The sequence below is a fragment of the Acinonyx jubatus genome, chromosome B3, assembly GCF_027475565.1.
Source record: "Acinonyx jubatus isolate Ajub_Pintada_27869175 chromosome B3, VMU_Ajub_asm_v1.0, whole genome shotgun sequence".
Taxonomy (NCBI): Eukaryota; Metazoa; Chordata; class Mammalia; order Carnivora; family Felidae; genus Acinonyx; species Acinonyx jubatus.
Genome location: NC_069386.1, coordinates 83,052,472 through 83,077,927, shown reverse-complemented (window position 1 = coordinate 83,077,927; position 25,456 = coordinate 83,052,472). Strand labels below are relative to the sequence as shown.

The 25,456-nt window shown below is 46.3% G+C and overlaps 1 protein-coding gene across 2 annotated transcripts in view; it reads left to right on the top strand.

Moving 5' to 3' along the window:
* Positions 1–564: 564 nt before the first annotated feature.
* LOC128316022 (uncharacterized) overlaps positions 565–25,456 on the top strand; it is a 38,106-nt gene continuing 13,214 nt past the window's right edge. Inside the window, exons 1-3 of one of the 2 annotated variants that reach the window (XM_053224365.1) lie at positions 565–765; positions 4,190–4,352; positions 6,392–7,095. In XM_053224365.1, coding sequence (XP_053080340.1) covers positions 4,293–4,352; positions 6,392–6,979 — 648 coding nt within the window. In that variant the 5' untranslated portion in view covers positions 565–765; positions 4,190–4,292 and the 3' untranslated portion in view covers positions 6,980–7,095. Of the gene's footprint in view, positions 766–4,189; positions 4,353–6,391; positions 7,096–25,456 lie in introns of those variants that run through there. The other variant, XR_008299365.1, reaches the window with a different exon arrangement.

Here is a 25,456-nt window from a genome sequence, read left to right as displayed (position 1 = left end):
GCTCAACTGACTGCGCCACCCAAGTGCCCTCAACCATCACTAGTTTGATCTCTCACATGATGTCCTTTCTTTTTTTCCACAAGGAGAAAGTGTTGAATCCCACTGCCCCCATCCCACACTTTAGGAGAACTACCCAGTAGTCAAGGTGAGTGGATGCCATCTAAACTTTGACAGGTGCTGCACAGACAGCCAGGCTCACTCACCAGTAAGTAATTCTCACTTCAGCACTGGCCTGGAGACACAATTCTAACACTGTCCTTGCAAAATCACAATCCCGACATCAGGTTTGCTCACAAGTGATTGGACCTGACATCATCAAATCCATAACTATTCGCGGTCCTCTGGAAAAGAAGGATGTTGCGGCAGACTGCTACATTGTGGTAGACTGTGCCCTCCCAGGAAGCAAGCTTCCTGGAATCCTTGTCCTTGTGTAGTCCCTCCCACATCATCCCTGGCCTTGGCCATGTGTCTGGCTTTGGCCAATGGGACTTTAAGGAGGCATAATACATGAACAGCCTTGATAAGCGCTTGTGTTTTAGGTTTGTCTGCTTGGCATACTCCCTCTTAGAATCCAGCTGCATGCTTTAAGGAAGTCCTGGCTAGCCAGTGGGAGTGTGGAGATGCCTGGGAGAATGAGACAGCTCATGGAGAAGAACAGAGGTGCCCAGTTGAGCCCCCAGCTGAATGCAGCCACGTGAGTAACACCATGTGGAGCAGAAGAATCTCCCAACCAACCCACAGGATCATGAAAAATAATAAATCAAGGTAGTTTTAAGCCACTAAATTTGGGGTAGTTTGTTAAACAGTAACAGATGGCTGAAATACATGGAAATGTACATGCAGTATATACTGTAGTATGTTAAGTGAGAAAGTAAAATACTGGGGTGCCTGCGTGGCTCTGTTAGTTTAGCATCTGATTCTTGATTTTGGCTCAGGTCATGATCCCAGGGTCATGGGATAGAGCCCCATGTCAGGCTTCACGATGAGCGTGGAGCCTAAGATCTTCTCTCTCTCCCTCTCTCTCTATGTCCCTGTCCCCCACTCATGCTCTCTCTCTCTCTCAAACCAGTACTAAAAGCCACTTTAAAATTATAGAAAATGGGGCACCTGGATGGCTCAGTTGATTAAGCGTCTGACCTCAGCTCAGGTCATGATCTCACAGTTCGTGAGTTCGAGCCCTGTGTTGGGCTCTGTGCCAAAAGCTTGGAGCCCAGAGCCTGCTTTGGATTCTGTCTCTCTCTCTCTCTCTCTGCCCCTTCCCTGCTTGTGCTCTCTCTCTCAAAAATAGATTAATAAAAAACATTTAAAAATTATAGAAAGTGCTGTTCATTAGGTTCCTTTTTTTTTAAGTTTTGATTTAAATTGCAGTTAGTTAACACACAGCCTAATATTAGTTTCAAGTGTACAAAAGAGTGACTCCACACTTCCATACTTCCATCCATTGCTCATCACAATAAGTACAATCCTTAATCCCCATCACCTATTTAACCCATACTCTCACCCACCTCCCCTCTGGTAACCATCAATTTGTTCTCTGTAATTAAGAGTCCGTGTCTTGGTTTGCCTTTCTCTCTCTTTTCTCCCCCTTTGCGCATCTGTTTTATTTCTTAAATTCCACATATGAGTGAAATCATATGGTATTCGTCTTTCTCTGACTTATTTTGCTTAGCATAATACTCTGTAGCTCAATCCAATGGTAAGATTTAATTCTTTTTTACGGCTGAGGAATATACCATCGTATGTATATCTACCACGTCTTCTTTATCCATTCACTTAATGCAATCCCTATCAAAATACCAATAGTATTTTTCACAGAGTTAGAACAAACAAACTTAAAATTTGTATGGAACCACAGAAGAACCCAAATAGTCAAAGCAACCTTGAAAAGGAAGAGCAAAACTGGAGGCATCACAATTCTGGAATTCAAGTTATATTACAAAGCTGTAGTCATCAAGACAATATGGTACCGGTGCAAAAACAGACAAAGAGATCAATGGAATAGAATAGAAAACCCAGAAAATGAACCCACAACTATGTGGTCAATTAATCTTCAACAAAGAGAGAAAGAATATCCAATGGAAACAAACGTCTCTTCAACAAATGGTGATGGGAAAACCAACATTTTGCAACATGCAAAAGAATGAAACTAGACCACTTTCTTACACTATACACAAAACTAAATTCAAACTGGGGTGCCTAGCTGGCTCAGTTGGTGGAACATGCTACTCTTCACCTCAGGGTCATGAATTCAAGGTCATGTAGAGATTATTAAAAAATTAAATAAATTTAAAAAAAAATTTTTAATGGATTAAAGACCTAAATGTGAGACCTGAAACCATAAAAATCCTAGAAGAGAGCACAGGCAGTAACTTCTTTGACATCAGCCATAGCAACTTCTTTCTAGACATGTCTCCTACTGCAAAGGAAAAAAAGCAAAAATAAACTATTGGGACCTCATCAAAATAATAAGCTTCTGCACAGTGAAAGAAACAATCAACAAAACTAAAGGCAACCTACAGAATGGGAGAAAATATTTACAAATGACAAATCTGATAAAGGGTTAGTATCCAAAATCTACAGAGAACTTATCAAACTCTACACCCCAAAAATAAATAATCCAATTAAAAAATAGGCAGAAGACATGAACAGACATTTCTCCAAAGAAGACATACAAATGCCCAATAGACACATGAAAAGATGCTCAACATCACGCATCATCAGGGAAATGCAAATCAAAACCACAATGAGATATCACCTCACACTTGTCACAATGGCTAAACTCAACAACACAAGAAACAACAGGTGTTGGTGAGGATGTGGAGAAAGGGGAACCCTCTTGCACTGTTGGTGGGAATGCAAACTGGTGTAGCCATTCTGGAAAACAGTATGGAGATTCCTCTAAAAATTAAAAGTAGAATGTAAACATTAAAAAAAAAAAGGGGGGGTGCCTGGGTGGCTCAATTGGTTGAGCGTCCAACTTTGGCTCAGGTCATGATCTTGCAGCTTGTGAGTTCGAGCCCCGCGTCGGGCTCTGTGCTGACGGCTCGGAGCCTGTGAATCCCTCTCTCTCTGCCCCTAACCCACTCACATTCTGTCTCTGTTTCTCTCAAAAATAAATAAACATTAAAAAAATTTTTTAAAAAGTAGAATGACCCTATAATCCAGTAATTGCACTACTGGGTATTTACCCGAAAAATACTAATTCAAAGGGATACATGAACCCTGATGTTTATAGCAGCATTATCTACAGCCCAAGTCAAATTATGGAAATAGCCCAAGTGTTCATTAGGTTATTTTTTAAGGATATAGTTCTTTGAGTGTTATAGGGAATTTCAAAAAGTCTATCATGGCTCTTAGTCTCAAGAACTTCCAATCCTTGAGAAAAGTAGTGCCAGTCAGCTTTTGGGAACAATACTTGTGACTCCCAGCCCAGAGAGGGACTGGCTGAGTCGGAGAAGTTCTGGGGTCAGCAGAAGGCTAGGATGGCTTCTAGAAGAAGCAATTGACATCCTCTTTTTTGGAAAAGTGGCTCTCAGTAAGGAAGAAGTTCCACTATGAAACAAAATGATTGTGTATATGTGTATGCATATGAATGTGTGTGTGTGCATATGCATGCTAACAAAAAGTAATCCAGCACTAGAACCTTCCCCAATGCTGCCCAGTCCTGAGCCTCTGTGGTTTTGGCAGTGTCGGTTCAGTCCGTAGGCTCTGGGACCTTCCTGGGACTCACTGATAAGTCTTGAACTCTTTCAACTCTTCCAGTCAACTCAGGCCTAATCATGCTGTGGTTGCCATCAGCGAGTGCATGACATGATGTGGGATGTCAGTTGGGATGTTCTAAAGTTAACTGAATGCTTGCTGGCTAAAATACACTATATGTGAAGTTTGTGCAAAATTAGGAAGATTATAGCATTGGTAAGGAGGGCATGACTTCTGGGAAAGTATTTTTTAAAAAATAAACAACTTAAGTAATTGTGCAAAATAAGCAACTAGTAAAACAAAAAAATTTTACCTCCATCCTTCCAGTTTCTTGACTAATTATAGTAAATGTCCACATACATTTGCAAAATACATTTATAAGAGGAAATGGACATTAATGAAAAAATCAGAAACCATTGAGCATACTGTAGTAAGTGAAAGCTTTTGGGGAGCATCTGCTTTTGAATGTGATTTCATGTCTTATTCATAGGCAAATTTTCTGTTGGCAACGTTGCTTCTTGGACTCATAGTTCAACATTTCCCAGTGTTCCAGAAGAACGCCCTGGCTACCACCAGGGCTGAACTAGTCTAGGATGCTCTGCAGAAGCACATCAGGTCACTCAGCCATTCCAGACTCAACTGTTTCTGAAAAGGTGAGCGCGCCATTGCTGCCAATCACGAATCTTGTAACTGAGCCCAGGGCCATCAGCAAAAAGTTCAGGAGTCAGGAAATCCTGGTTCAATCCACTTAGTTAGAGGGAACAACAACGTTCTTGCGAAACTTCTGGTTCCCTTTGTGAAATGAAGAAGTACTGAGTCACCTTTCTGAGGTATTCCTGCAATGAGCTTCCTATATTTCCCAAGATTTTTTACTTCATTTTCCCTTGATTAAGAAAGTAGTACAATGAATAGCCCAGTAAATGTCACAGAAGGTAGAAAGCCACTGGTGTTGACAACGAGGACTGCGTCAGGGTCAGGAAACTGGAAGCCGGACATGCCTTTCTGTTTGCTGAAATCTCCATTCACAGATGCAGGAAAGATTGCTGAGACCCTGTCCTGGGAAAGGAGTGGACCAGCCACACAGTGTTGATTTTCCTCCCAAATGGTGTCCTTCAACAACAACTTTGAGTTCTGATTGGAACCTTTTGTTCTAGCTGCTTAGTGAACAAGACCTCTGTGATCTTGATAAGGGGAGGCACCTTTCCTATTTTTTCTGGCTTCTTAGCCTGGCATTTTGGCTTGGTTTCCAGCCTTATTGTTTCAGTCTGTTCAAATAACCAGCTCTCTGGTGAGGGTTCTACGACCCATCCTCCAGCAGGCAGCACCGGGACTGGGGCTAGGGTCAGGCTGAACCCATTCCCCACGGATCCTCTCCGTGCTTACTTGTTGCCTCAGAGACCCACTGGGTGGAGGGTGGACCCACCCAGGGGTGGAGGCCGGGCAAGGATGTCTCACAGCTCAGAGGAATAGTCATGGAACTATTGGAGTCCTGATGGTGACATAAAAAAGAATTAAGTTCCCTGATCTTGGAACTCCGCGTGCCTGAGCAGCCTTTGTGACTCTCTGCTCAGAGGACCCCTCAACATCCCATCAAGGGCAGGGAGGCCACCACAGAATCACTTTCAGGGGGAGGGGGCAGTAGAACATAGTGGTTAATGGTGGCCTCCTGGCCTTACCACTTGTCAACCATGAGGTTTTGAGAACATCATTCAACCTTTCTGTGCCTTGGTATTCTCATCTTTAAATTGGGGGGTTTGGAAGTTCTTATCCATAGAGTTAAAAGGAGAAATCCAAATGCCATGGTAAGCTCTCGATAATACAACCATGAATATTAATTATAAGGTGGGGAGAATAGGAAGTCTTTTTATCTGCTCTGCTCCAGAGAACAATCTCAATCGGTTCCTGTTAATCTGGCCCCAACCCCCATCCTCACCCCTGCTTGGGCTGTAGAAGGCCTTGTCCCAGCTGGGATGGCCTAGGCATTAGCACTCAGACCTTCTTCAACCTCAGTCCTTGGATGTCTGTGGCTTCTGTTCTAGAGTGACTGTTTATCCAAATTGAACACACACTGTTCAGGTAGGACATGAATGGGGAAGTGGAAAATTGCCTAGGAATCTGTGTACTGTGCAGGAGGAAAGAGCACTGACATTACATGGAAAAGGTGGATTGATATAGATGAACGTTAATGTTTACAGTCGACTTGGGGAGATCCAGAGAAACAGGATTTCAGGGAAGGAAAGGGAACAGTAACTCCAATAAGGGTCATCAGGAAAAGCTTTGGAAAGCAGCATTTACTTTTCTCTAATTTGCCAGGATCATCCCTCCCAGCATCTGAACAACCAGGTTTCAACAAAGTATCTTTCACCTGAGCCTCTAGGCCTTTGGCAAAGGGTTTAGAAAAGCTGCTCAGAAGACAGCTTAGTGCCACAGGAGAGCAGGGTTGGCGGGAAAGGTGCAGTTCCAGGCTTTTGGATTCCTGGGTTCTAGCCCGGCTCTGCAACCCAGGCCCTTCCTTGTCTATGAAATCAGGGTGGTTAGGAAGTTGGCCAGAAGCTCCCCAACCTCTCTTCTGGCTTGCTACGTCCAGGATCCTTTGCGCTCCAGGCCCTGCCCCCACCCCAACCATAAATCTGGGCACCTGGGGAAGAAGCCCCAACAGGATTCAGCTGACTCATGTATGTTACCGTAACAGGATACATTTCATATTGCTCTCTGGACCTGGAAAAAGCCGAGAGTGCCAAGGGCGGACCTGTACGTGAACGCTTCCTGTTTCTCCCAAGGCTCACAGGCTTTCCGCATCCCCGGAGCAGCGCAGGCCAGCATCTCCCGAAATGCCCGAACCTCCAGGCCTCACTGGTTCTTTAGAGCGCTGGGCGTGGTTTCCGTGCGCTCAAACCCTCTGACGCAGGAGCCGGGAGCTGTCATCCCCCACTCGCTGCTCCTCGGTGTTGCTGTTGTGGGAAAGAAGGGGTTAGCTCCGCAGCCTGGAAGCTCCTTAAGGGTTCTGTGCGCCCCGGCGTGCGCCGCACGCGGCTGGCGCGGAGGAGGGGGTCACATTGATCCCTGGTGCATCCAGAGGCTCCACATCTGGAGGAATGTGCTCGTCACATCCGTCTGTCGTGTTCCTGCGGGCCCTCCTCCCAGGATGGATTCATGCTTCCAGACTATAAGCCCTACCAATTCCTTTAAATGCACCGCTCTTGGATCTTCCCGGCTCTGGGCGTCCCCAGTGGAGGGTGGCATTCGTGGAGGTCATTTTGACAGGATACTGTGGGGGTGAGGACTGGATACGAGGAGAGGGTCTGAAATATCTGTTGTGCACATCACTGGTGTAACCGTCACCCGCACAGCAGGTAATTCCTCACTGCAGAGTTGAATAAAGAGACTTTTGAGAAAGGCGAGGGGGAGGGTGTGCGGGGTGGGGGGCACTTGAGGCTCAGTGCAAGGCCTAGAGTCGCAGCAGTGGTCACGACCCTAGAGGCCTACGGGGGAGAGAGGGCGGCGATGGCCGAGCCCTGCAAGAGCCCGCAGCAGCGAGTGGGGGTGGGTGGGGGCAGGGAACGGCCCGGCCGTGCTCTCCCTCCCGCAGCCCTGGACGCCCAGCTTCTGTGCTGCTGCCCCCCGCGGGGCAGAGAAGGGGGCGGGAGAGAGGAGCCGGAGGGAGAACCGTCATGCACTGCTAGCTCACGTCTAGGTGGTTTTGTTTTGTCTTTGCAGTTTAGAGATAACCGTATAAAATTAGCTGCATCCAGAGGTCTCAAGAGTCAAGGGAGTCCCCCTGAAACGCCAGGCCTCTCTCTGGCTTTGTGTTCTGGGGCCATTCGTGGAGCACATACTTCCTCCTCTGAGGTCTCTAGCACCAGCCTCAGGTGCACGCTCTTCTGCTCCGTGGCCACTGTCACCAGCATGCTCAGGTCTCCTGTCCAGAAAAGCCCCTGAATCGCTGTTTCCACCCCGAGACCACTTAGAAATTACAGCTGCTTACTTATTGTCCCTTCTCTGGGCCCCGTTGTGCGGAATCCCAGCTGAAGGAAAGCACCAGTGACTCCAAGTTACTTAAAAATAAAAATATACTTCTTATCCCAACAACATAAAACATTAAGAGGAATTATGTTTTTTACAAAATCCAACAAACCACCCACGATTGTACCTACCAAGCAAAAGCGGTACCTTTGTAAGCAGAGCAATGATGAAACAGACTGGGGCCACTTGATCTCAGGTCCTGGGCAGACCTTTAGGTGCCAGTCTTGTTTCTAATAGTCTGAAAAAGAGTTGACAAAAAGTAATGTTTATTGGCTACTTCCTAGGTCCTGTAAACCTGGACAAGTTTCTTAACCCTTCTGTGCCCCCAACTTTTTATCTGTAGAATGGGAATAATCTCAATGCCTCTTAGGGTTTTGTGAGTATTAAATGAGTCCACCTCTGGAAAGTACTTGAATGGTATCTGGTGCACAGAAAAGCAGTATTTACATGTTACCTCAATATCAGCTACGATCACATGGCAGCCCAAAGGGGGTTCACGGTCTCTGTTTTTGAGACTATGGCTTCAGGGCTTCCTCAACACCCAGGGCCAGCCAGCCATTAAGTGGAGCCATGGGTCTCCTGATCTTCGTTCCCTGGGGGGAGGTGTCTCCAGAACTCTCTCTCTAGGCTCTGCCTCCTCTAGCCTGAGTGCCAGGCACCTGGACCTGCCTTGGTGGTGGAAAGCGGCCCTGAGTTAGGATTCAGAAGATACTCAGTGTGGCAGCTGAGTGACCTTAATCTTTGGGCCTCAGGGTTCCTATCTGTAAATTAGAGATAATAGTTGCACTCCCCACAAACCCACATGCAGGGTGGTTTTAAAGACCAAATGCAAAATAACTAAAAGTTCTTCCTAGAGGTGACATCATGAGTCTCTGCCGTGCCTCCAACCCCAAATTGCACTTTTTTTTTTATTATTTAAAAAAATTTTTTTTAACGTTTATTTATTTTTGAGAGACAGTGAGAGCAGGGGAGGAGTAGAGAGAGAGGGAGACACAGAATCCGAAGCAGGCTCCAGACTCCAAGCTGTCAACACAGAGCCCGATGCGAGGCTCAAACCCACGAACTGCAAGACCATAACCTGAGCTGAAGCTGGATGCTTAACCGACTGAGCCACCCAGGCGCCCCCGCCAAATTGCACTTTTTAAAGCTCAGCTGGGGGGTAGAATGGATTGAAAATAAACCAACCTCGATAGTTGTGCAGGGGTCTCAGGGGAGCTCCTTAGCCATACAGAGTCCCTGTCTGCCCCCACTGCCAGGCTGCTACAGGGAGGAAACCATTAGCCCGAGTGAACTCTTGAAACAGTGGGGGCAGTTGTTCCATCCCAGGTGGTTCCCATGTTCCAGGAGGAAGTAAGGATCTTGCCCCCAAAGAGCCCAGGATGGAGTCTGAGAGGAGGGTCTTCTGGAAAAGGCGGCCCAGGCCTTGGATGTGAAGCAAACCTAAGCAAACCCTTTGCAAACCTAAAGCTCTTAGCTGCAGCTGTGGGTAAGGGAAAGAGCCTGGGAAGGTAAGGGGCCCTGTCGGCAGAGCATCCTGCAATGGGGGAAATAAAAATAGAGATAGGGTTCTCCCTGTCCCCACCCCAGTTGAAGAAGCCTAGCACTGGCCTGGCACTTAATAGATGCACAATGAATTTGTTCCTTTTATGCACATGTGCGCACACACACACACACACACAACTCCATTTGGCCTCAAAGTACCTGCTAGTAGAAGGGCCCCTAGGCTGAGGGGACAGCAGGCACAGAAGGAGGGGGCAGGAGCTCTGGGGTGACTGGGTTAGGCAGAGGGAAGATTCTTGGATGGTATTTTCTGGTTACATACCTATTTGATCTATTCTTTGGTACTTTCTGGAGAGGCAGGACCTTGGCTGCCCACCTTTGCAGGCCTCTGCATAACCGGTACGCAGTAATCCCAGCATGGAACCCCCGTCGTGGAAGGGGATGGCAGTGTAGCTCTTACCCCAGATAATAGCACAGGTGGACTGGAAGAATCTACAGAAGAGTCCTGTCCTCTGGGTTCCAGGAGAATCCTAACCAGCCACAGTCCTCATGGGACTGAATGTTTTCCCCGAGGTAGCTCCTAGGACTAACTCCAGGTGCAAGGCCTGGGTGCCACCCATCACTTCTTCCCTCCTGCCCACCCCACTTTTAGGAGAAGGTAGCCAGTTCTGTCCACATCTGGCTACCTGTAGGATGGTCCTGGGGTGTCAGATCCAGAGTAGGAAAGGAGAGGGTGGAAAAGAATCCCCTTCAGTGGTCTGCCCCTTGGGTGGGTGTCTCGAGCTAGGCCATCCTTCACACCACCCAGAGAAATCAACTCCTCAATTACGATGATGGAACTTGTTTCCTCCAGCCACATATTTGCATGAAAAGTTGGGGACTGGATATGGGGGAGGGAAAGCGATAGCTCTGAGAGTTGACACCAGGGCTCAACTCTGGTGCCAGTTTGAGTTGTGCCTCAGAGCAGGTTTAGAACAAGGAACATGAAGGGGTGCCTGTGTGGTTCAGTCAGTTAAGTGTCTGACTTCAGCTCAGGTCGTGACCTCATGGTTTGTGAGTTCAAGCCCCATATTAGGGGTCTATGCCGACAGCACAGAGTCTGCTTCGGATCCTCTGTTCCCCTGTCTCTCTGCTCCTCCCCCACTCATGCTCTCACTCTCTCTCTCAAAAATAAATTAAAAAACATTAAAAAAAAATGAGGAACATGTATTGAAGAGCACCTACTATGTGCCAGGCCCTTTGCATGTATTCTGCATGAGGTAGGTGTGTGAGGTAGGTGTTCTAGACACATTTTATAGATGAGGAAACTGAGATAGAGCGAGTTTAATTGAGTTGCCCAGAGTCACACAGCGACCTGAGAGGAGTAGAATCTGGTTCTGCTGGCAGGACTGTCTTTTCTGACTGAGGGTCCCTCAGCAAGCTCCTGGGACAGTGTAGATTCTGGGCGGATGGCTGCAGCTCAACTTGATGCTGCAGCCTGAGGAACCGTGTGGAAGGCCGGCTTGGTGAGCATAGCAGCCGTGTCACAGATGGGTCAGGGCTTTGGGTGTCCTGCCGGCCAGTGAGGAACCGTGCGAGGCGTTTGCACAGGCTACCCTATTCCTGAAGCCAGTGGGGGTCTCCAAGTCTTCTGGCGTGGGTGAAGGCTGCTTCCCAGTTGATGCACTTGGAAAAGCCCCTGCCTCTACCATGGGCCACGGAGTGCTGTGTAATTTCCTCTGTGGGTCAGTCCTCCACCAAGGGCTGTGACAGGGTGGTGAGTCAGACCGCAGCCTGTCACTGATAAGCCACCAGCTGCCTCGCTTCTAGCCTGCTTGGTGGACATCGGGATGGCTGCTCACTGCCTTCTCCCATCTCTGCTCTGCCCTGCGTAGGAGAAGTGGGGCTGCTCAGGGGAGGGTCAGGCAGACATCCGCTGTGGGTCATGTAAACCTCCAGGGTCAGGACTTGAGGTGCCATCCGCAAGCTGTTTGAACCTGGCCTGATCACACCCATTCATCTCCCAAGCAAGAACATTCTCTGCCTTCCCCTCAAGTTCGGGAGACCCACAGGGGAATCTGCTCTTCTCAGAAAAAAGCACTCAGCTTAGGTGATTAAAAAAAAAAAAAATCAGTGGTTATTTCAACTGCCTTCAAGGAATTCACCATGTACGGACGGGCTTTGAAATTCAACAGCTGGCTTTTAGAAAACAAGAAGGATTATCTTTGGATCCCTTGCTGTGAGCTGACAGTGGCTCATCCAGAATCCCTCAGGGTAGGAAGGCTGTCACAGGCTGGAGTGCCAGTCATACTTCTGGGCAATTTAAAGCCACGTGCTCTGTGTCACCAAGACTGTGACTCAACCGTGTGCTTGCCAAAACTCATTCACAGAGGGGTTGAAACTGCTCTGTAGGCACTTTTCGGAGTGAGGGCTCTTCATGTCCTGGAGGGAAACCGGGGATGCACAGGAGATGAGCCTTCCCAGCAGTCCAGGTGAGGGCCCCTTCGAGCCAGGCCCCGTAGGTGTTCGCTTCTGTTACCTCAGCTCCTAGGCTTTCCATAAGTGTCTGTTAGATGACTGAATGAACAACAGAAGAAACAAAGTGAAGCTGGCACGAAAACCTAAAGCCCATACTTTCCTATGTGTGTCTTGCTGCTTAGCAAAAAGGAGTGATGCTCATATGGTCCCCACAAGGGAGCCTGAACCTCCACAGACAGACCAGATGCCTGGCTGGCTGCCAAGAGATCCATGCACCCCGAGGGCTCACCCTTTCTCTGCATTCCTCCAAGAAGGTAGGAGTTGGCCCCGAACACCTTGAGGGAATAAGGCCACTCATATCTGGGCTATTTCTGGAATTTTAAATTTTTTTTAATGTTTATTTATTTTTGAGGAAGAGAGAGAGAGAGAGAGGCAGAGTGTGAGCAAGAGAGGGGCAGAGAGAGAGGGAGACACAGAATCCAAAGCAGGATCCAGGCTCTGAGCTGTCAGCACAGAGCCCAAAGCGGGGCTCAAACTAACAGACCACGAGATCATGATGAACTGAAGTCGATGCTCAACCGACTGAGCCACCCAGGTGCCCCTATTTCTGGAATTATAAAGAGTTTGTGTTGGCTGAGATCCTCAAAAGAGATTTCTTAAATTATTATTATTTTGCTCCTTAAAGGCAAAAACAAAAACAAAAACAAAGGCCTGATGACAGGTGCTAAGAGTCCAGGCTAGATCAGCATGGCCAGGCTGGGAGGAGTGAGCAGCCACCAGTGGGTCTGGTCAGGCAGCCCTGCCAGAGTGGGCAGGCAGGTCCTCACACTGCAGTCTCCATCAACCCATGCATCTCCTCACATCTTGAAATCTCCATCTTCAGTTACACCTGCGGGCTGGACAGCCACATTTAGACCAGCTCCTGCCATCACTACTCCTCACTGCAGAGTGCGACCCAGGCATCTTGGCTTTTTTTCTTTCCTTTTCTATCCTTTTTCTATCTCTTCCTTTTTCTTTCTTTGCCTTCTCCTTACTTAGTCTAATTATCAGCCTGGCTGGTAGAGACCAGAGGCCAGAGAGGGTGTGACACTAGACAGAGACTTCCAGGGGCAGCAAGAGCCCAGTAGTGAGGATGGGGTGACTAGGGGGTTCCTTGGCCCGCCATGTGACAAGCAGATCCGGCTTATCATCCTGGAGACTTGGTTCTGAGGTTCTGCCCAGGAAATAGCTATAGGGCAGGAGAGAACAGGGGCAGGGGAGAGACACCAAGATTTGGGTCTCTAAGAGAAGAAGACAAGAAACATCAACAGTTTTATTGGGCTGATCACATAAACTGCCAAAACACCAGAGCTGCGTGGATCAGAAATACATCAAGCATTGGTGGCTGGAGAATTCGAGTTTGTTCTCTGCTTAGAACTGTGATGTCCACATGGGAGGATTTTTCACTGGCTGGGGCCTTCCACAGAAGCGCATTTTTACCATTCTCTGCACCATAAACAAATGCAAACCCTCATGGCAAGCGGTTTTCAAAGACTGTTGTCTCTAAAAGGAAATCGGGACTGCATTTTCCCACAAGAACTTCAAGGAATTATGATTACTCAGAACTCCCTCTTGACATTCTTGTGAACATTTGAGAAATTCCCAGTGCCTCCTGTCGCCCTGAGTGCGGGAAGCCAGGGATGTGCCGACTCACACACAGCCCAGAGAATGCTTTCAGGCTCATAGCAACTGCATAAACCATTGCATAACTGCAATCGCGCCTTTTTTTTTTTTTAACTTTGATAATGAAAGGAAATGCAAATAAAGAAGTAATGACTTCTGGGAAAATGATGCCTAGAAGATGACTTCTTCCTCTCTATCCCTCCCATCTCCTCAAAAGTGCTCCTCTCTAGATCTCTTTTTCAGGAGCTGAATTCCCACAGCAATTTTCCAGGATTGTAAAGGGACATGGGACAGTCCGCGTAATTAATTCTGTGAGCTCCCCTACTTTGGGGCTCAAACATTCCCTCAGGCCCAGAGATGGATGCAGGGACTCTCCAGGCTAGAAGAACTTCTGGCCACCAGCCAACTTCCAATGCAAAGTACAACTCCAATCATGAAACAGACATGGAGAGCCTCACCAAATACTAAAGACTACCGGAAAAGAGTTAAGGGCCTGCGTGAGCCTGCCCCCATCACTCAGTAGAGAGAGACAGCTCACCTTTGTTACCTACAACCATGGACAATAGGTGTATAGGGACTGGATATGTAACCAGATATGTAACTGGATCTGGTAATCAGAGGGCTACCAGAAAGCCCAAAGAAAGTAACTAGTCACATGCATGCGACAGCAAGAAAGGGGAAATAGCCACTGGACAGAAGAGAGTTCTGGAAAATAAAGTTTCCTAGAATTTTCTGCCTGGAGAATGCTGTAGGCAGGTAGACACATGTCTCATTTCTTTTTTTTTTTAAGTTTATTTATTTATTTTGAGGGGGTGGGGAGAGAGTGAGAGCAAGTGTGCATGAGCAGGGGAGGGGCAGAGGGAGAGAGGGAGAGAGGGAATCCCAATGTTCAGCATTCAGGGCCTGAACGCACCACTGTGAGATCATGACCTGAGCCAAGATCAAGAGTCAGACAATCAACTGAGCCACCCAGGTGCCCAAAATGTTTAGTTTCTAATGAATGATTTGTTTTTCTAAGAAAGAAGAAGGAAGGAAGGAAGGAAGGAAGGAAGGAAGGAAGGAAGGAAGGAAGGAAGAAGAAGAAGAAGAAGAAGAAGAAGAAGAAGAAGAAGAAGAAAGAAAGAAAGAAAGAAAGAAAGAAAGAAAGAAAGAAAGAAAAAGAGGGAGGGAAGAAAGAAATGGGAAGGAAGGAGGGAAAGAGGGAAGGAGGCGGAGGGGGAGGGGAAGAAAAGGGGTGGGGGAAGAAAAGAGGGAGGAAGAAAACACAAAAGGAAAGAAGAGGGGTGCCTGGGTGGCTTAGTCAGTTAAGCATCCAACTTTGGCTCAGGTCATAATCTCACAGCTCAGCTCGTGAGTTCGAGCCCCACATCAGGCTCTGTGCTCAGAGCCTGGAGGCTGCTTCAGATTCTGTGTGTGTGTGTCTCTCTCTGCCCCTCCCCCACTCACGCTCCGTGTGTGTGTGTGTGTGTGTGTGTGTGTGTGTGTGTGTGTGTGTCTCAAAAATAAATAAACATTTAAAAAAATTTTTTTAAAGAAAAGGAAAAAAGATAAAAATTCTAGAGCTGTGCTGTTCCATATGGTAGCTTCTGCTCGCAAATGGCTTTTGGGTCCTTGAAGTACAGCTGATCTGAATTGAGATACGCTGTAAGAATAAAATATATGCTGGATCTCAGTACAAAGAAAGGCATGTAAAATAAATACCAATTAATAATGGTTATCAATTACACAGTGAAATGATGTTTTGGAGATTAAAAAAAAATTTTAATGTTCTTATTTATTTTTGAGACAGAGAGAGATAGAGCATGAGCAGGGGAGGGGCAGAGAGAGGGGGAGACACAGAATCCGAAGCAGGCTCCAGGCTCTGAGCTGTCAGCACAGAGCCAGAAGCGGGGTGAGTGTCTCTCACGGAGTGTGAGATCATGACCTGAGCTGAAGTCGGATGCTCAACCAACTGAGCCACCCAGGCATGCCTGGAGATTTTGAATTAAACAATATACATTAAAATGAATGTCATCTATTTTTCACTCTTTTTAATGTGGCTCCTAGAGCATTTACAGTTACATCTGCGGCCACACTCCATTTCTCTTGCAGCGCTGCCCTGGGTAGCTGCCTTCCGTGGCACAGGGCTGCCCTGGGGTTCCAGCCCCACTTCTAGCTCCTGCCACACTGTAGAGGGCCTCAGCTCCACCCCTTTCCCTGGACTGAAAATGAACTAGCTCAGATGGGAGATGTCTTGATTCTTAGATTCTCCAGAAAAGATCCAAACATCTCCCTGGAAAACCCTTTTGAGTTTCAAGCAGTCATGTTTGACCTTTCAAAATCCTCTGCATTGCATGAAGGCGCACAGGGGCTTTCTTGCACTCGTTCGAGAGATGGTAGGTGGCTGTGTGATAGCAACGGAAACTTTGAATAGGATGTGTGAGTCGTGGGAGGTTTTGGTGAGGCCTCAGTGGGGACTAAGACATTGACAGACACTGTTAAAGTTTGAATCCAGGTTCACCGGTAAATATTTAGGAGAATTTTTTACATTTTTTAAAAGTAGTCTTCACACCAAACCCAGGGCTTGAACTCATGACCCTGAGATCAAGACCTGAGCTGAGATCAAGAGTCTGATGCTTAACTAACAGAGCCACCCAGGAGCCCTCTAGGAGAATTTTTTAAAGTGGCAGAATATCGCGGCAACGTTGACAAAACATTTCTTCCAAAAATATGTGTTTGAGCACCTTCTCTTTGCCTGGAGTAAACTAAGCGATGAGCACAGCCGTCTGCTGTGGAGCCCTGGAAGGCAGAGAGGAAAGGCTGGGTGTGTGATGTGGGAGGGACAGGGTCCAGGCGCCAACGGTATACCTGCTCAGTTTCCCAGGCCTCCAGCCACCGTGTGCAGACTTTTACAAAGTTGAAATTATAGTATACTTGCATGTTTTGCTTTATACTTCTTTCTCATAAATGCTCAGAAGCATTTTCCATATTCCTATATAGTCTTCATAATCATCCTTTTTAGTACTTAACTAATACTCCAAGTGACTGTATCATTTTGTAACCTCCTGTGGGACAGTTTCCAGTTTTGTTTAAATAAGATAGCAGCAAAAATGCAGTTTGCTTTCTTTGCTGTCTTTCCTTTTGGATTTAATTAATTGCCAGAAAAGAAAGAAACTACCGTGTTCAGGGGTATGAAATCTTTTCTAGTTCTTGATGGATATTGCCAAGGCGCTGTCCAAAAGGCATGTATGAAATTATATTGCTTGCCGCGATGGACGTACATACTAAGTTTCTTACAACTTTGCCAGGATTGAAGTTACAGTATATATATGTATATATGTGTATGTGTATTTTTAAGCATTAAAATTTGTAAACGTATATATACATGTACATGTATACATACACATAATATGTATGTATACGTTTGCAAATTGTATTGCATATGTTTTGAAGCTTGAGATTTTTGAAGCTTTTATAAGCAAAATGTTTATAGACAAGTAACACTATATATATATATTTTTTTTTTCTGAAAATGCCATGATATTGTCTTGAGCATTTCTGGACTCTGCATGCATTTCTGTCTTTAAATTGTTCTGCACAAGTTTAAGAAACAAAACAGATGAACATAGGAGAAGGGAAAGAGAAATAAGATAGGGAGGCAAACTGTAAGACTCTTAAATACAGAGAACAGACTGAGGGTGGCTGAAAGGGTGTTGGGTGGGAGAATGGGCTAATGGGTGATGAGCATTAAGGAGGGCACTTGTTGGGATGAGTTATAAGTAAGTGATGTATCACTGGGTTCTATTCCTGAAATCATTATTACACTATATGTTAACTAACTTGGATTTGAATTTAAAAAAAAGTGCTATTGTCAGCCTCAAATATTTAAAAAAATTTTTAAAAATGTTCTGCAAAGATATGTCTCTTTTTCTCCATTTATTAATTTATTTATATCAATATGGACTCATTTTATATTTTGGGTTCTACTCCAATTGATTGTGTTGCCCAAATCTTCCAGCTTAGGCCATCAGGATCTCTTTCATTTGGCTCCTGTGCCCCTTTGACATACCCTATCAATGTATTTGTAATTATCTCCTTACTTTCCAGCACTCCAAGGTGCTCCAGGCTCATCTTTCTCAGTCTTAGAGTCAGTCTGTTCTCCACGGGGCCCTGTTATTGGAGAATGGTTCTAGAAACCAAGATCTGGGTGCTCAGTGTGCTTATTGCTACTATGGTGTCGTTTTTCAGGTTCTCAGGTGACAGAGAAAAGACATATGCGTGTTTACCAGCCTGCATCAGGGGTAGATTCCCATAAGTGACATTTCTGGATCAGAGCAAACCCACATTAAACATGTTGTTACTGCCTAGTTGTCCTCAAAAAAAAAAAAAAGAGTGTTTTTCACTCTTCCCAGTGGTGCTTAAGAGCACCTGTTTTCCCACACTCTCACCAATACTGAATAGTAGCAAATACAAAATTAGCAAATTTTTACTGATCTGATGAGTGGAAAATGGGATCTCCGTGTTTGAATAATTTGAATTGACTTTGAACTTATGTTTCTAGTTTTCTCACTGCTCATCTGTTACTAGACTTTGAATTTCTTCTTTCATCTTCTTTTATCTTGTATAAGCATTTGCATCCTTCCAAATAATATCTAAAATGACTCTTTTAAAACTCTTTGCTGACCTCACCTTTGAGCTTAGGTAGATTTTGCTGAGAAATGGAAGCTCTTTTGACAGACTGACAACAGCACAGCTGGGGACAAGAGGACTCATTTTCCATCTCTCCTTGCAGGCACTTCCTTATTAGTCCTTCCCAGCCCCATCTAGAGCCCCTCCGGTGCTCCTGCCTCCAGGATAAACTATTCTAGAACACGTCAGCAATGCCTGCCTTTGGGAGGTTGTGAACTTTTGTCACAGTTTCCAGGGTGACTGTGACTCAGCCCCTGTTCCTGAAGTCTGAGGCTGTCCACCTAGAAAGCGCTCATTCCCTAGCACAAACATGCCTCCCTCAGCCTCAGGCCAGCAGAAGCTCTTCTGTGCCTTCCTCCCTTTGCTCCTCTACTCCCGCTCCCCACTTTAACTCATAGTGTCATTATACAAATGAAACGTCCACAGACACGAACCATTCAAACAGTACACAATTATCCTGTGAAAATATATGGGTATTTGTTTAACCTCTGTGCCTCTTCAGAAATAACCATGCATAAACAGGCATATATTTGCATATAGATTCTTTTTTTTAATGTTTGTTTATTTATTTATTTAGTATTAAAAAATTTTTTTTAAGTTTCTTTATTTCTGAGAGAGAGAGAGAGCAAGCGCATGAACGGGGGAGGAGCAGAGAGAGGGAGACACAGAATCCAAAGCAGTCTCCAGGCTCTGAGCTGTCAGCACAAAGCCTGACCCGGGGCTCAAACTCGAGAACTGCGAGATCATGACCTGAGCAGAAGTCAGATGCTTAATCGACTGAGCCACCCGGGTGCCCCATTGTTTATTTATTTTTTAGAGAGAGGGAGAAAGTGTGAGCAGGCAAGGGGCAGAGAGAGAGGGAGACAGAGAATCTGAAGCAGGCTCCAGGCTCTGAGCTGTCAGCACAGAGCCCGACGAGAGGCTCAAACTCGCGAACTGCGAGATCATGCCCTGAGCCGAAGCAGGACGCACAACAGACTGAGCCACCCAGGGGCCCCTATACATTCTTTTTTTATAAGGCAACTGGCAGAAAACTCTACACAGTGTTCTGCACCTTGCTTTTATTTTTAATTACCAGTGTATTTCGAAGATCTTTCCACATCAGCCTACACAAATCTGTCATTTTGAATGGCCACATGGTATTCCACTGATGTGTTATTGTTTATCTAGTCCCATTTTAATAGATACTGGGTTTTTCCTTTTTTTTTTTTTTTTTTTTTTTGCCACTAGAAAGAATGCTACTGTGAACATCCTTGTGGACCTGTGGGGTTATACCTGCAGGGTAAATTCTTTAAACTGGAATTTCAGGGTCAAAGAAAATGGTGTACTTTAATTCCAATAGATATTGCCAATTTGCTCTCCGAAGGGGCTGTGCCAATTTACCCTCCCGTCAACAGTCATGAGAGAGGCTATCTCCCTGTCCTCTCTCACCAGCATCCAGCTCTGTTATACTTATAAACCTCCTCCCAGCTGATAGGTGAAAATGGTATCTCATTATAATCTTAATTTGCATTTCTCTCATTATGGTTGAGGGATGTATTTCCTTTTGTTTTTAAGTTTATTTATTTATTTTGAGAGAGAGAGAGAGAGTGTGTGTGTGAGCACTAGCTGGGGAGAGGCCGAGAGAGAGGAAGAGAGAGAATCCCAAGCAGGCTCCACCCTGTCAGTGCAGAGCCTGATGTGGGGCTCTGTCTCACAAACCATGAGATCATGACCTGAGCCGATATCCAGCGTCAGACACTCAACTGACCAAGCCACCCAGGCACCCTGAGGGATATATTTCAAGTGGCAAGAAGTCATTTATATTTCTTTTCCTGTGAACTACTTATATCCTTTATGAATTATCCCATATGTTGCCAGTTTTTATCTTACTGATTTAGAAGCATTCTTCATATATGAAGGAAATTAGTATTTTTGTTATATATGGTATAATAATTTCCCCCCAGTTCATTGTTTGTCTTTTGTTGGTAGGCTTTTTAAAAAAAAATATACATGCTGCCCTTATAGATTCTGTCTTACAGCAGGTTAGAATTTCAATATACATATTTGGGTGTGCAATAATCGATTTTCTCATTTCTACATTTCATCTCCCATCCCCCTGAGGGGGCAGACACGTCTTGTCATCAGTTCAAAGATCAGCTGGTCCTCTCGTCCCCTCAAAGTTCCTGGGATGGTCCTGAGTTCAGTACACGAGAGGACAGATGGAGCACCTTCAATTCTCCAGGCTAGCTGGCCAGCTGGCATCTACTGGGATTCCCTGGCTGGTCACTTTGGGCTGTCACTTCTTGTCCACAGGATCCCTCCATGTCTGCTCTCTCCTCCATACCCCTACACTACCAGTTACACAGGACTCTTTCTGCCACCCATAGTGAGGCAGAGACCCATCTGCCTGACACGCCACAGCCATTTCTAACCTGGACCTTTGCCACTTCCTCTGGGTTCCGCCTAGGAAACCCAGGCAGGGTTTCTTTCTCAGGACCTCAACAACATCCACGTATATCTCAGGACACCCCTCACCTCTGCCCTCTTCCCAAGCCCAGACTGGCAAGCCTTGCTATTCCTTGTCAAGGAGCTCCCACATCTATTCCTGTGTTTTCCATTCCTCTGTGGACTTATAATTCTGGAACTCAGAGGTCAGGAAGACTTTCTTTCCATACTTTTTCTTCTGTTTCTGTCTCATATCCTTTCCCTGAGGCAGCACACACAGAATGGTCAGAAGTGTGTGTGTGTGTGGTTCCTGGGGAGGGAGAGGCCAAAACTTGTCAGGAACCCCAGGAAACCCTGTGAACCTTCCCAGCCTCTCCCAGCAAGTCTCAGCCACACCCCTCATTGCTGGGGGTCTGTTCTCTCCTAGGCCCTCTCTGATACCATCTGAGGCTGCTGTGGGTTGAGTGGTTGCCTGTGCCCCCTTTGTGGGTGGGGGCTGGCCCATCTTGCTATCCTCTGTGGCATCTAGACCATGGGCCTTGCACATCTGGGCACTCAGGATGTATGGCATTGAAGCACCTGCTGGTTTTACCAAGCCAGCTTGTCCTTGTTCTTGGTGCTCTCCGAGAGGCCAGGAAGGTGGGGCATCAGTGAGAGGGGTCCCCAAATACCCTCCTCAGCTTCTGCTTTCTTCTGAAGGCATTCCTCAGCTGACCTTGAGAAACCAGGGTGAAAGAAGGTTTTCTCCAGAGAGCACTGTCGGCAGATGAGGCCTCCTCACCCAAGTTTGTCTCCCCTAGTCTCCATTCCTACTTTTGCTGTTCCTGCAGGCTAGGGGGCTGGATAGCGTGAGATGACCTCAGATCTCAGGTCCTCAGGAAGGGATGTTGGAGGGAGGAGCCAGAGAGGAGGTGAATACAACTGAATTCATTCCTCATGAATCCCATCCCTACTGTACTCCTGGTTCCATTTTTACTTTGCCTCTAGCTAAAAAACCTCTACCTTTAAGCCTTCAGTTGGTGAGGACAAGGTCCCTTCTGGGAAGTCTTTCTCTTTCCTGGGCAGGGCCAGCTCTCAGGACCATGCATACATACCTTTAGCTGGTCTCCAGCCTTCCAGCCATTTCTAGTTGTTCCCTCCAACATTCTCGAGGGGCTCAGCCTGTAATCTGATCTAGTTTTGCTGACCCTGTTACCTCACATCTGTGCCCATTACCCCCAGCGGCTTACTGTCTCCAGTTCTTTCATGGTAATTAATCTTTTCCTCGGTAGCATCTGAGCAACACTATCCACCAGCAAGCTTACCTAGGGACTGCAGGCTGAACTCCGGGAAATGTCCACAGTAGTGGAGATTCGAGGTCAGGAAGAGGGTCCAGCCCCACCTCTGGCATTGACTGGCTGGTCCCTTGACTTCCCTGAGTTTCTTTCTTCATCAGTAATGAAAAAACCCAGTATGTACTTACCTCACAGCAGGGTGAGGGCTACAAAGGCATCATGTGCATATTTCTAAAACATGTGCTATTAGTAGTAGTATAATGTGAAAAGCATTTTTTATAATTGACCCTGCCCTATATCTAGCATAAATCTGGAGATCTATATCTATATCTATATATTTATCTATATATATCTATATATATATATCTCCTATATATATATATATCTCCTATATATATATATCTCCTATATATATAGATATATATATATATATATATATATATATATATATATATATATTCCCCCCCCCACCAGGGGAGGGTGTGTTCTCTACCATCTTGTTTCTCCTTTTTCTACAATTCTTTTTTTTTTAATTTTTTTTTAACGTTTATTTATTTTTGAGACAGAGAGAGACAGAGCATGAACGGGGGAGGGTCAGAGAGAGGGAGACACAGAATCTGAAACAGGCTCCAGGCTCTGAGCTGTCAGCACAGAGCCCGACGTGGGGCTCGAACTCACGGACCGCGAGATCATGACCTGAGCCGAAGTCGGCCGCTTAACCGACTGAGCCACCCAGGCACCCCTACAATTCCTTTTTTAACTAGAAGTTGGAAATGGCAATGGCAGTGTTAGGGAGGAAAAGCAGTGCTGGGTGTGGGTGGAAAGATAAACAGGCTATCAGCAGCCACACCCCCTCGAGTAGGTGCCAGCAAGTTCAGCTGGGATTGAATCAAGTTTGGAAACCTCGTGCTGAGCTCCTCACATCAGCAGGTGCCAGCCAGGCTCCCTGCCCCTGCAGGTGCGGTGCTCCCCACGAGCCAGTGTGAGGAAGGCAACCCCACCCATGGATGCTACGGGGGCCACCGATGCCCTCTTCCATTACTTTGTGTCATTGTGGTTTGTCACATCTGAAACATAGGCCACCAGGGAGGGTGCTGGGCCCACGAGACGTGGGCTGGGCTCACTGCAGAGCCAGAGGTGAAGGAACAGTTAGTTCCCTGAGAGGGAACAGCGAGTCAGGAACCTGGAGGACTGGAAGGCTCTGAAGTCACAGCAGTGGTTGGTTTCCCTTGTAGGGATGCAGAGTGGGAGATGCAGGGTAATGAGCCAGGAAAGGAAACAGGAGCTTAGAAACAAACTGCAGCTATCTGTGCAAAGATTGAACACACCTTCAGTTTCCATCAGGGTGGGAAGACCGAATCATATAGGGACTATCCATACAAGGGCAGGCTGAACAGAAGGATGAGAATTGCATTATTTATTGATGTGACATGACATCCAATATGTATCACTAAATGAAAAAAGCAAGTTGCCAACGGTGTATAAAAGAAGCTACCATTCATGTTTTTATTTGTGTGCATTTGCTTGAATATGTGTAAAATGTCTCTGGAGAAATTCACTGAGAAACAACTTCAAGGAGTTCATGTTTAATGGGTGCAGAGTTTCAGTTGGGGTAGATGGAAACGTGCTGAGAAGGATGGTGCAGGTGGCTGTACAACAGTGTGAATGTACTTCATGTCACAGATTGTACACTTTAAAATTATCAAAATGGCAAATCTTATATATATTTAACCACAATAAAAATACTCCCAAACATTTCATCAGTTGCCTGTGGGGAGAGCAGGGTGTTCGAGAGAGAGAGGAAGGGAAAATTTTACTATACATCCCTTTGTGCCCATTTAAATCTTTTCAAAAAATAATTAAGAAAAATGAAAAATAAATGAGGCAGCAGACTGATAAGACCCCAAAACAAGCTAAGCCTTGCCAGATGGGTAGCCGTGAGCAGTACAGGGCGGTGGCTGGCTCACTTACACAGGAACTTTTTTTTTTTTTAATTTTTTTTTAATGTTTATTTTTTTTTGAGACAATGTGAGAGACAGAGTGCAAGCAGCGGAGGGGCAGACAGAGAGAGACACAGAATCTGAAGCAGGCTCCAGGCTCTGGGCTGTCAGCCCAGAGCCCGACGCGGGGCTCGAACTCACGAACCATGAGATCTTGACCTGAGACAAAGTCTGACGCTTAACCAACTGAGCCACTCAGGCGCCCCTTCACAAGAACTATTTATAAAGATGTAAAGGGGGGAAAGAGAGCATGTGGACAGTGCAGCACACTGGGGTCAAAAGCAACAGTTACTCATACTACTTACTGGAATTAGGAAGGAGAGAATCATTGCAAGAGGCTGCCTGACAGAGGCTGTGACCTTCCTTCCTGGGTCACAGCCAGCCTGGGTGACCCTACAGGGAGGGTCTTCCTGACTTCCATCTTTTCCCTTCCTTTAGTGTCTCATGGGCTCCCCCTTGGCCAACACCGAAAGGCAGCCGGAGGCCAGGTGCACCTGTCAGGGCAGGATCAGTCACGTGGGTCAGGTGCAGGGTGGCAAAGGATGAGGAGAGGATCTGGTGAGACAAAGGGACCGTCTCTGCGACGGCTTGCAAACCCAGGCACCAGCCTGCTACTGACTGCCTGGGTGCCCTTAGGCATCCTGATCTGTAACAGGGATAATTGTACCTCTCCGATAGGCTGGTAGGAGTATTAAATTTAATATCCACGTACAGTGCTTAGAACAGTGCCGTGCACGTGGTAAACCCTATATGCGATTTGTGACTTACTTATTACAGCCTCCCCTGTGAGACCCAAAGCTTTCCGTGGTTCCTACTGAGGCCCGGTGCAATGGAGCAGGCCCATTCCGTGAGGAGAAGGGGGAAGCAGCAGTGAGTATCCTGGTGAGGCTGGCACCTGGAAGTAACAAAAAGAGCTACTCATCCAGCACCTCTCAGAGGCAGCCCTGTGCTGGGTCTGCTGTATCCATTGTCATGAAACCCTCACCACATGTGCCAGCTGGGTAGAATCTTCTTGCCTTACAGCTGAGGAAAGACTGCAGCTCAGAAGGGGAAGCCCCTGCCCAAGGCCACACAGCTAAGAAAAGTTACTCTCAGCAAGCACTCACCATGTCAGCCCTCCCAGCTGCCAAGTGTTCCTTTAGAAACTCAGAGCCCAAGAAAGATTTACAAATTGCAGTACAAAAATTGCAGAAGGTATTAAGGATACCCTCTGTTTACAGAATTTCTCTGAGCTTCCTAGTCTTTATACAGAGGGTAAATCTCATTTAAAAATATTATGGTCGGGGCTCCTGGGTGGCTCAGTCAGTTGAGTGTCCAACTTTGGCTCAGGTCATGATCTCACAGCTCTTGAGTTTGAGCCCTGTGTCGGGCTCTGTGCTGACAGCTCAGAGCCTAGAGTCTGCTTCAGATTCTGTGTTTCCCTCTCTCTGCCCCTCCCTTGCTTGCGCTCTGCCTCTCTTTCTCTCAAAAATAAGTAAACATTAAAAAAATTTTAAGTATAAAATAAAATAATCTTATTTTTGAAGCAGCTCTTTCTGCCTATGGGTCATGTCCCCGTGCTTTAATAAAACCACCTCGCTGCACAGAGAAAACAACCTTATTTTTGAAAATTGTTTTTAAATACATTATTTTAGGGGCGCCTGGCTGGGGCAGTCGGTTAAGACTCTTGATGTCGGCTCAGGTCATGATCTTGCAGTTCATGAGTTTGAGCCCCACATCTGGCTCTGTTCTGATGGTGTGGAACCT